A 12503-nucleotide genomic window follows, 5' to 3' on the forward strand; every position below is an offset into this window, starting at 1 on the left:
CCACAGGGCTCAGTGCTTGGACCTATTTTGTTCACCCTATATATGCTTCCGTTAGGCAATATTATAAGGAATCATTCTGTAAACTTTCATTGTTATGCGGATGATACTCAACTATATTTATCAATCAAGCCTGATGAAATTAATCATCTAAATAAAATTCAAGACTGCCTCAAGGACTTAAAAACGTGGATGACCTTAAATGTTTTGATGTTAAACACGACCAAAACTGAAGTTATTGTACTTGGCCCGAAGAATCTACGAAACAAATTATCTAAAGATATATTAACTATGGATGGCATTAATTTGGCCTCCAGTGAGACTGTAAGGAATCTTGGTGTTATATTTGATCAGGATTTATCCTTTAACACCCACATAAAATCCATTTCAAGGACCGCCTACTTCCATCTACGTAACATTGCAAAAATCAGGCATATCTTGCCTCAAAACGATGCAGAGAAACTAGTCCATGCATTTGTTACTTCAAGGCTGGATTATTGTAACTCCTTATTATCAGGGTGTACCAAGAAGTCAGTCAAGTCGCTTCAGCTGATTCAAAATGCTGCAGCTCGTGTACTAACCAGAGTTAGGAAAAGGGACCACATTACTCCTGTTCTGGCTGCCTTACACTGGCTCCCTATAGAACACAGGATAGAATTTAAAATTCTTCTTCTCGCCTACAAAGCCCTTAATGGGCAGGCGCCATCTTACCTTAAAGAACTCATTATACCCTATTGTCCTACTAGGGCATTGCGTTCCAAGAATGCAGGGTTGTTGGTTGTTCCTAGAGTCTCTAAAAGTACAATGGGAGCCAGAGCCTTTTCTTATCAAGCTCCACTTTTGTGGAATCAGCTTCCAGTTTGTGTTCGGACGGCAGACACCCTATCCGTTTTTAAGAGTGCGCTTAAGACCTTCCTTTTTGATAAAGCTTATAGTTAGGGCTGATTAGATTCAGCCCCTAGTTTTGCTGATATAGGCTTAGTTTGTCGGGGGACATCTTACTTCTTCCTTCTCTCTGTCTATACCTGTGTACTCTCATGTTCCGATTAACCCAGCTTCCCCAAATTTCTTTCTTTTTGGTGTCTATATACGCCGGGATCCGGAGTCATGGATGATCCTGCGGTCCTGTGTCATGGATTGCGAGTCCTGGATCTTGAGTCGTGGCTGCGGTCCTGGATCATAAGTCCTGGATGGATATCCTCGTGGATTCATCTTCTTATTATACACACATGCATTTCAAAACATTTGGACTACCTATGTTGCAAATGTATTATCTTTTCAATTTACACACGGCATCTATTGCACGTCTGTCCGTCCTGGGAGAGGGATCCCTCCTCTGTTGCTCTCCCTGAGGTTTCTCCCATTTTTCCCTTTAAACTGTGGGGTTTTCTCTGGAAGTTTTTCCTTGTACGATGTGAGGGTCTAAGGACAGAGGGTGTCGTATTGTCATACTGATATTCTGTACAAACTGTGAAGTCCACTGAGACAAATGTAACATTTGTGATATTGGGCTATATAAATAAACATTGATTGATTGATTGATTGAAGGGGAGAGGCTGAGTATCACCATGAAATGTGAGAATTGACATAAAAATGAATAAAAGAGGAAAAAATGCTCCATGTTTTTTAGGCTGTAAACTTTAACTGTTATGTAAGCCAAGTAGACAGACAGTTTATCACTCTTCCTCCTGTACATTAGCAGATACAAGCCATAAAATACTTGAATGAATGGTAAATAAAGAATACTGGAAATAACTGCATCTCCATTAGCCTATATGCTATTCAGAGACTGCCTTCTTCATGTCGTGAATTGCAGCTGATGTTTTAATATGGCAATTGGCAATGTGACTTATACAACATTCGCAAGTTGTACATTTGACTCATACAATAACCCACCTTCGAGTGACGCTCTAGTTTCTTCATGTTTCTTTTTTTTCCCTCTTGCTTGTGCCGGACTGAAACTGTCTTTTCGCCGACATCTCTTCACCTGCACTAGTGGCCGTATCAAAGCCGTGATTGATCAGATGTCGATTAATTGCAACGGTGTCGGGTTACAGACGTGCTCCCCTTGTCAGCTCTCTCTCACGGCCCATCCACACAGCGGCGTGCGTTGAAGCTTCACGATTCTGCCCATTCACTTTGAATGGGGTGACGTCACGCTTCGCCAAACTGCATTGTGGGGAGCGTAGCTACGCGTTGCTCGCGTCAAAAGTTGAACCATGTTCAACTTTTGAAGCTTCGACGGAAGCGTCAGCCAATCAAATCCCGTTTATGAAAATCTGCCAGTACAACTGCTAGCCAATCAAACCGCGTGTATGCTGCGAGTAGTGAATCACCCGGTGCTGTATGATCAGTCTCTGTTCATCTACCGGGATACAAACTGGAGGAGCCAGGCATGGAGGGAGGTGGCAGAGATAGTGGGTGAAACTGGTAGGTTTTCGCCTGTTTGGGGAGTTTATACCCAGTGTACCTCGTTTAAACATTGAATGGACAGCTAGCAGGCATGGACAGTATATATAGCTAGCATGGAATGCTAGCATTTTGCTTTGTATGTCGGGGGCGGGAGATTCATGTGATTTGTTGTTGGTCGCGTTGACTCCCCAAGCTTCAGACACGCCCACCGCCAAGCGCCAACGCACGCTGCTGTGTGGACGCTCCGTCACTCTCGCGTGACAATGTGAGGCCCCATGCAGCCTGCATGATCGGCCTGTAGGGAGGGACGGCCCTGCTTACGGAGCAAGATTGAATTACAAGCATGACTTTTCGAACGTTACACTTTTGTCTAGACTGACGTTGCTAATTGTTTGCCATTATGATTTAGCGGCATTTACAGACTGCTGCAGTGGTATGTCACTTGTTTTCCAAGGTGTATATCTTACCGTCTCCTAACAGTAGCTGCCACTGGAAAGTAATGATTTCAGCTTAAATTCAACATCTTGTGCTACATGGAGCTTTAAATAAAGGCTTATATAACGTTAAGTTTATCTCTTATTACATGGATGATGTTAGCCTAGCCACCAAAGCTAGTTTGCCTATTCAATAACCAGATTTAGAGCCAACAAGATACCACAATTATACCGAACTGACAATATGTCGCACGTATGCCTGTTTAATGTTGTGCAGAGTCTGCACCACAGCAGAGGAAACACAAAAAAATGGTTCACAATCGGCCATCGGCTCCAAACCAGTGCTGAAACCAGTTCAGTTGAAAAAGGATATGGGAAAGACCCAGAGCTCCAACTTTGAGCGAAAGATAATTACTTTTTAATGAGGCGATAAATAATAAAGTGTGTACCTATCGGACCTTGCGGTCTCACATCATCATGCTGCTTCTCACATCAGTGTGTGACATCACCATACATTTAGCTCTAGTAGCTTTTGTGTCATTGTACATTAGGCTCAGAGTTACATCATCATTATGAATCAATAATGAATTCATACTCAGTAAATGCTCATCTCCCCTCTGTTTCATTTTGTAGCTATTGCTAATAATGTTCAATGTGATAAAACTGCTCCTTGTCACTGTGAAAACAAACTGGGAGAGAATCTTCCCACGATTGGGAAACTGTAAAACAGACAGTTCAGAGTAGAAATATCTGTGACAAACTTCCATAATGGTGAAGATTGAGGCAGATGAAGAACCAAACTCTGGAAATGCATCTGAATAACAATTCTTGGGTTGTGTCCATAGTTGAATGCAGTTTTTGTGGTTTTATATACACGTATCAACTAGTCAAATGTAATCTAATGATTGCTTCATTTGATACAACTTGAAAGCATAATTTCATGTATAAGTAGCAGTGGTGAAAGGTTACTAAGTATATTTAATCAAACACTGTACTTAAAGGGGCCTTTTATAGTCGTTTTCAGGTTCATATTTGCAAAAATAGGGCCTCTTTAAGTACAACTTTCAGTGACTTGTACTCTACTTGAGTATTTCCATTGTATGCTACCTATACATGTACTCCACAACAATGATTGAGCAAATATACCTAGCAGTACAAAAGTCACAAAAGTTAGCAAAAACTTTTTTTTTTTATGCGACTTAAAATGAACACATTAATGCATCACTTTAATCCAGTGATATAATAAATATTGTTCCACATTTTTGTTTTTATTAGTTCTTTAAGATTTGGTAAGTTTATTGGATGCTAATGCTTTTTTACTTTTAAGATGTTAAATGCAGCACTTTTACTTGTAACAGAGTATTTCCACACTGCAGTATTGCTTCTTTTACCTAAGCCAAGGTACTCCTACCAACAGTGATTAGTAGTGTTTTCTACAACAAAGGTCTCTGAGCTCCATGGTGTTACTACACACACGTGAAAGGCGGTCAGACGTAGTAATCTTGTGCCCCTGGTAATCTGCTACTGGTGCTAATAGCAAAGCTCACAGCTTGATGAGCAGCGGGGGGGCAGGGCTCTGTGGAAGACGGGTGGCAGGAGAATCAGATGACCTTCCTCCACTCTGAGTTTTAGAGCTAAAACCTCTGTTGGACCTGAGAAGGCAGCTGGTTCAGAGATTATGGACTAACACAATTACCCTTTTCCTGTATCAGGCAACAGGCCACCTGATGTGATCGACTGCACCGCTCCACTTGAGCTCCACCTGAGCTCCGTCTGTCTCAGATGATGGAGTGGAGCAGTGATGAGCCTCGACAGAAAGCACAGGGATTTTTCAATTTCATTTTGGAATATTGCAGGAGATAAGCTCTGTGGCAAACACAGTTGTGTGACACTTACATGTTTTGTTCAGCAGTATATTATATTAACACCACGTTATTTTAGTTTATAAGGCGTAAATTACGAGAAGAAGAAAAGCTAACTTTGGGCTATAAGGGAAGTACATCATGGGAGCATGGCTGTGAATCACCAACAGCTAAAGGCGGCTAATGTATGTTGGTTGACGTTTAGTTTGTTTAATGATTATAGTTGACACAGTTATGTATATAAACTCCCCACACTTTTATGAACATATGAACTATGTTCTGTTGTGTAATGGAAACTATTGTTTAATTTCTAGGTATTTGGAGGTGTGCAGAACTATTGTTTTAATGTTGGAATAAGGTAACGTGCATGAACACAGTGAGTGAGGAAAACAAGTCCAAGAAAGAACAAATTTAGAATTTCTTTTAAAAAGCATTTTTTTTTGTTTATTCATGAAATACAAATAATTTGAATCTATGTGCTATATAAATAAACTTGCATTGCCTCGCCTTGCCTACAGTATGTGATCGGTGTTCTATTAGGCATTTATCAGTAAGGTTTAAAGTAAATGATTCAATTAAATAAATATCTCATTCATCTTTCTTTTTTAATTAGCATATCAAATCGTCGTTGCCTTGCTAATACATCTTTTGCCTCTAAGGTTTTCTGAAGAATCTTTAGCAAAGAAAAAAAATGCTGAAAATTACCATAATTCATTTGGAACTCATTAAAGCTTTAAGTAAACAACATAGGTTCTATTTTCAAATGAGTGTACAAATGATAACTAGTGATATTGAAATGGCAATGATTCATGTTTTATTGTGACTGGTTCCTGCTGTATTTGGAGCGTTAGGAGCTCCATGATATGATTTAATGTCCTGTTCCTCTCTGTTTCCCCCCCCGCTGCAGCTCCACTCAGACATGGACCATGGAGACAGCGCAGTGAAGTACACTCTGTCAGGAGAGGGGGCGGGGTCTATCTTCAACATTGACCAGATCACAGGAGATATCCATGCTCTAGTGGGGCTGGACAGGTCAGTGCCCGTCTATAATGATAACAATGCAGTAATAATGTAGGTAATAGAGCGGTGCAGTAATGAGTCACACAACCAATAAATTACACTACTTAACGTCATCACGCCAAAGATGAGCCACCTTTAGCTTAGCGGTGTTTAAATAAAGTAATCTCACCGTGATGTAGTTTGTTTATTGCCCAACTTTAGCTATTTACTTCTGCAGATTCAAAAATCACTAAGTGGTGTAAATATGAGGAGTTTAATCTGCTAAACATAACGTGAAAAGTATCTTAAACATGTGTTGCCCACATATCATTTTTCTACAAAACCAATGGGAAAAGCTCACTGCTTTTTGTCAAGGGAGCCCTTGTGATGCTAACATCAGATTCAGCTTTAAAAAATATGTAATCGCTGCAGCACTCCATGCGGTACCACATATAACCCATCTTCAAACATACAAACTATCCCTTAAATTCAAGCAGAACATCATCATCGGACCCCTATTGCTCAGAATAAAAAGCAAGCTATCTAAAAGAGAGAAACATACATGAATGGCCATGTAGGTGAATTGACATGTGTGTACTCTATTGAACCAATTACTGACTTTAGGGCAGTGGTTCTCAACTTGTGGGTCACAACCCAAAAGTGGGTCGTGGACCCGTTTCGAGTGGGTCGCAGATGTGTGAGTGAAGAACAAAAAAAAATAAAAAAAAAAATATTGGAATTATTTTCTTTTTTTGGGGAAAAAGTCAAACTTTTATTTTCTAACGCTATGCATGCAGTCGGCGTTGGACTGGAAGTACCGGAGACCATAAACGGTTTTGAAAACGTCTGTCTCGTAGTGATCATCTTCTCAATAAAATATCTTTGCTGATGTTTTTTCGAGTCTTCTGGCCAATCAGAATCAAGATTGTTGCCGGAAGTCCCCCCGGAAAATAACTTTGCGGTAGAACTCTTCTTTATACATCCAAGGGTACAACTTCAGATAAAAATGAACACATAATAAAATATGACCCCCGGTTTGATGATTTTCAGGTCCTATTGCAAATAGGGAGCTATCTACCCTTACCCACAATTTAAAGTAAGTCACACAGACTATCTCCTCTTTACTCATCTCGCAGCAAGATGTGAACAAAGTGAAAAACAAACAATGGCATAAAATATTATTAATATGTCGGGTAGTAATACATTTATTTATTTTCTTCTCAGAGTGTACCAGAATGCATAGTTTATGTTAGTATTTCTAAAAATCTCCTGGGGGAGAATCCCCCCAGACCACCCTGCTGGGGTTGGGTTTTCAGCATGTGTGCCTTTTTATATAGTTCAGCTTTGATTCCAGCATCTCATTAAACCTTTTTTAAAAGCATACTTTAGTTCTGTGAAGGGATATATGCACTGTACTTCACTTGTATCCATATTGTATGCTGAAAAGCGTATATATTACAGCACGTTTTTTTGTTGAAGAGATTTGAGTGCTTCCAAATGTTGGGTCGCGATGTATTGACCAAGTAAAAAGTGGGTCCCGAGGCCTGACCAGTTGAGAACCACTGCTTTAGGGTAAATACTGAGAGCTTTATATACAGTAGTTCTAATGGACCATTCACATGTGATATAACGCTGATCTAAAGTGTTTCCAGTTGAAATTATAGTTAAATGTTCAAATATTTTTTTTATGTTTTAATTATGGGAATGTCTGTTTTCTTTAGTTATACTTCGTGCAGCATTTTCACTTTATAAATAAAAGTAAATGCAATGGTCCTGCTTTCTTAAACACAAGAAAAGCCATACATATTTAAATAAAGAAAATAGGCCTGAACAAGAGAAAACTAATTTAAACACAAGATGTAAAGAAATTAAAATGTAATTAAAAGCTAATTACCCAAAGTTGCCCAAAGGTTTCTGTTACATAATAATCGGTTGAACAGAATGGGACATGTGCCTCATCGGTGTCTTCCCCTTTTGTGGCTGTGGGACTTGTAGTCCTATATTTTCTATGGAATAGACAGCTCAGCACTAGGTGTTTATATTATCTACACACACAAAAGGAAGCTGTCTCTAACATAATGTACTAAGATCTCTGTTAGCACTTTGGGAAAAAACACACAGTTCCATTATTGATACTAACGTAGCACTCTGTATCATCTGTCGAAAGGCTTCCTCCGGTTCAACGTTATGTCACCCAGCAAACGTTCCTAGCACATCACTTGATGTACTCTAATGTGAGGGCATAGTTGTACAGTTTAACTTACAAATTGTATTGACTTACTGTAATAGGAGCTACATTTAAATGACTATGTGTATCATGTCTAGCTAACCTTGCCATTATTTCACATTGAGGTCATTTAGCCAGCTGGTGTAATAGAGCTAACATCAGCTCTTGTTAATAGACCGTTCTTTTATGTAATAACTGTCGACAGCTGCTGTATAATTCATTATCCGGAGTAGAGGCAGAAAACACACAGCGCACCATCAAATGACCAAGTCATCTCTTATCAGTGTCCTAAATTACTGTTTTAAAGTCCTGAAACCCACATGGGTAAGAACAATTACATTTACTTAACAGAAGTGTGTGTATGGTTAGTGTCTTTAGTTTACTTTTCAGTGAACAAAGTCTCTCTATTGGACATCAACTTCCCAACACACAGCCGCGGTCACATTCTGGACTTGGTCTGCTCCACTGGTCTGATCACCTGGCCATCATCATGGACATCAACATCACCATCCCCACCCAAAAGCAAAAACGCACAATAACCTACAGAAACCTCAAATCCATCTCACCTTCAGCAATCACTGCCTCCATTACCTGCAAGATGTCTGTCTCCCCCCCCCACTTTCTGAAAACCCATCTGAACTTGTGGACTATTATAACAGCACCCTCTCCTTTTGTCTCAATGAACTGGCCCCCACAAAAACTAAAAATGTCTCTTTCATACACTCCGCCCCCTGGTATACCCCCGAACTCCGCCAAATGAAATCAAGAAAACGTCAACTTGAACGCCAACACAAGAAAATCACACTAACAGTCCATCTTCAAATCTACAAAGACTATCTCCAGCAGTACAGTAATGCACTCAAAGCAGCCCGGTCTAATTACTACTCACAACTCATTCAGTCTGGCTCCAGCAACCCCAAGCGTCTCTTCTCCACCATCAGCAAACTTCTCAAACCCTGTGACAACGCCACCTCGTCCTTCACCACCGAACAGTGCAACTCCTTCCTTTCGTTTTTCCAAACCAAAATCAGCAACATTTACAGCAATCTGACACCCTCATCAGCACCCCCCACCTCCTCTCCTGGCTCCCCCCCTTCACCTCACAACCCCTGTCCCACTTCTCCCCTGTGACCCCCATGCAACTGTCCCACTTCATGACTGGAATTAACTCCACCTGCACAGTTGACCCAATGCCCTCCAAATTTGTTAAAGAGAGCCTCCCTGCCATCTCCCAGCTCATCACCACCATCATTAACTCCTCCCTCAGATCTGGATCAGTTCCCCCCTCTCTCAAACTGGCTGCTGTCACACCCATTCTCAAAAGACCTGGACTCACACCTGACATCATGTCCAACTTCCAGCCCATCTCAAATCTCCCCTTTCTGTCAAAAATACTTGAACGTGTCATTGCTTCACAACTAAAATCCCAGCTCAGCTCCAATGACCTCTTTGAGCCATTTCAATCCGGTTTCCGATCAAAACACAGCACAGAAACAGCTCATCTGAAAATCACAAACGACCTCCTCCTCTTCTCTAACTCCGGCAACCTGAACATCCTCATCCTCCTCAACCTCAACGCAGCATTCGACACCATCAACCACACCATCCTGCTGTCCCTCCTCTAATCATCACTCAACATCACTGACACTGCACTCTCCTGGCTGAAATCCTACCTCACCGACAGAAATCAGTTTATCAACCATCAACAACTGCACCTCCTCCACTGCTCCTCTGTCCCAAGGCGTCCCCCAGGGTTCGGTGCTTGGCCCCCTCCTCTTCATCCTTTACATGCTCCCCCTTGGCAAAATAATTAGTCGCCACAACCTTCAATTTCACTGCTACGCCGATGACATCCAACTTTATATCTCAACAAAAACCATCACCCCCAGAACACACTCCACTCTCACCAACTGTCTCTCAGAAATAAAAGCATGGATGCAAACAAACTATCTCCAACTGAACAGTGCCAAATCAGACATCATCATCATCGGCCCCCCATCCCGTACCAAAGCCATCCAGAATTTCAACTTCACCATTGACAGCCACACTCTATCTCCCCCCCCCTCACATCCGCAACCTCGGAGTAGTTTTCGACAGTCAGCTAAAATTCAACCACCACATAAATCACATCACCAGGACCGCCTTTTTCCACCTCAAAAACATTGCCCGTCTCCACCCATCACTCTCCTCCTCCGCTGCTGAAACCCTGATTCATGCATTCATCACTTCACGACTCGACTACTGAATAGCATCCTCTATGGCATACCATCCAACCTCCTCAATAAACTCCAACATATCCAGAACTCTGCTGCCCGCCTCCTCACCCACACCCGCTCCCGAGACCACATCACTCCCATCCTCCAGAACCTCCACTGGCTCCCCGTCCTTCAAAGAATCCACTTCAAAGTCCTCCTCATTACTTACATAGCCCTCAACAACCAGGCCCCCCCCTACCTCACAGATCTGCTGCACCACCACACCCCTTCCCGCTGCCTCCGCTCATCAGAAGTCAACCTCCTATCCATCCCCACCCGCACCAATCACCGGACCTGGGGGGACAGAGCCTTCTCCGTCGCTGCCCCCTCCCTCTGGAACTCACTCCCACAACCCATCAGAGACTGCACTGACCACACCACCTTCAAAAAACTCACAAAAACTCACCTCTTCAATCTGGCTTTTAATGTGTGATTGTTTTTGTATTATTTGACTTTAACTTTAACTATATATTTATTTGTTGTTCCCTTCTTCTCTTTTCTTTTCTTTTCTCTATTTTCTGTAAAGTGTCTTTGAGCACCTGTAAAAGCGCTAACAAATTAAATCTATTATTATTATTATCAACATTGGTACATTTATGAAATATGTGATATTTTACAGGGAGGTGAAGTCGTACTACACACTGAAGGCCCAGGCGGTTGACATGCACACAGGCCTCCCTCTGGAGCCTCAGTCTGAGTTCATCATCAAGGTGCAGGACATCAACGACAACGAGCCACGGTTTCCCGACGCTCCCTACAGCGCAAACGTCCCAGAGATGTCTCCAACAGGTGGGACATGAAGCCTCTCTGAACATGTTACCTCACCATCTGCATAAAACAAACATTTATTGATGTTAGTCAATGTCCAAATAGAAGGACTGTAGCCAACTGTACTTAGGTACTTGGTACAGCAACTAAACGTCAAATAAATGCCACAAGTTACCAATTACAAATGTGTGAAGCATTTTGGCTCTAACACTCAGTATTAGACCTGATCATCAAAACTGGAATGAATTGATCTAGAATACATCCAGAGTACACTCTTGTTTGGTTACCTCAGATAATATATTTGGAATAAGGTTCATTGTCTAGATCAGGGGTATTCAACTAAAATTCATCGAGGTCCAGTTAGAGAAAATCTCCCCATGCAAAGGTCCGGGACATAAAAATGTCTAACTTGCATCATGAATTAGTGTGATATATATTGAAGTAGCCTGTAGCTGTATCAACGTCTGCATGTAATCAACAACTGACTGCCAATCAAATAAAGAAAGTACAATTCATAAACAACAATATTTATTGTCAATTAACATCGAACTATACAGATATACAGTAAATACTGTGGATATGTGCAATGTTCCTCTCGGACTGCATTTAAAAATAAAATAGAGAAAATAAATAAAATAGCTTTTGAAAATATGTGCATCTTAAAAGTGCTTAATTTAGATAAATAAAAGAAAGTGTAGCAGCAGCTTAAGTTTCCCTTTTTCTTTGTTAACCGTTTCACATCATGACTTAACAGTTTCAGCCGATTATAGAACAATATAACAGCTTTAAAGTTTCTCTTTCTTTCCGTCTTATATTGCAGTCCCTCACTCACTTTTTTAAAATTTCAGTGCGAGAATTGAGCTTGAGCTTGTCCTGCCAGGAGTTTGTAAATCTGGGCTGAAATGGTCTCAGGGCCATTCTCATACACATGCAGGTGTCTGGAGCTATTTCAGGGTCATAACTTTTGATCATTCAAAAAAATGCAATTTATTTGAAAGTTCAAGTTTTTATCCTGAACTTTGAAAAATACTATGATGTATTCAAAAAAAGTATTTGAAATCATTTTTCAGGTTGAATATTATTTTGATTCAGTTCAGCAATTCTTTTTGAAAAAAATATTTATTTTCAGATTTCACTTTTATACATATTTTGATATTTGAATTCCTTATTTTTTTCAGTTGCAGATTTTTCGTTTTCAGATTCAAAACAATTATTTTTTCAGTTTCAAATCTTGTTTTTTCAGGTTTCACATTGCTTTTCACCTTCAGATCGTTTTTCACTTTCAGACCTTTCTTTTCGCTTTCAGATCTTTTTTTTCGCTTTCAGAATTTTGGCCCTGATGTTGCGTGGGGGGCGGGGCTTAGCAAAGAGTAGTTTGGCATCCTGAGTGGCAGGCCTCCCTCTGTCATGTTGCCTTCAAGGATGTTAGCGCGAGAAATAAATAATATAACTCAATACTTTTTATACACAATACTCCCGTGATTGGTGGTAAACTGATACCAGCGTCAAAGTTCCTTTAAGCAAGCTGTTGAGCATCGTAATTGGCAAC

At 40.8% G+C, this 12503-nt stretch overlaps 1 protein-coding gene across 1 annotated transcript in view; it reads left to right on the forward strand.

The window, feature by feature from the left end:
• Positions 1–12503, forward strand: part of LOC307019891 (cadherin-12-like) — a 224746-nt gene that overhangs the window by 84768 nt on the left and 127475 nt on the right. Inside the window, exons 4-5 of the mRNA XM_079650992.1 lie at positions 5613–5737; positions 10806–10975. Of these exons, the coding sequence (XP_079507118.1) occupies positions 5613–5737; positions 10806–10975 (295 nt within the window). The remainder of the gene's footprint in view (positions 1–5612; positions 5738–10805; positions 10976–12503) is intronic.

This window comes from Notothenia rossii (assembly GCF_949606895.1).
Source record: "Notothenia rossii genome assembly, chromosome: 9".
NCBI lineage: Eukaryota > Metazoa > Chordata > Actinopteri > Perciformes > Nototheniidae > Notothenia > Notothenia rossii.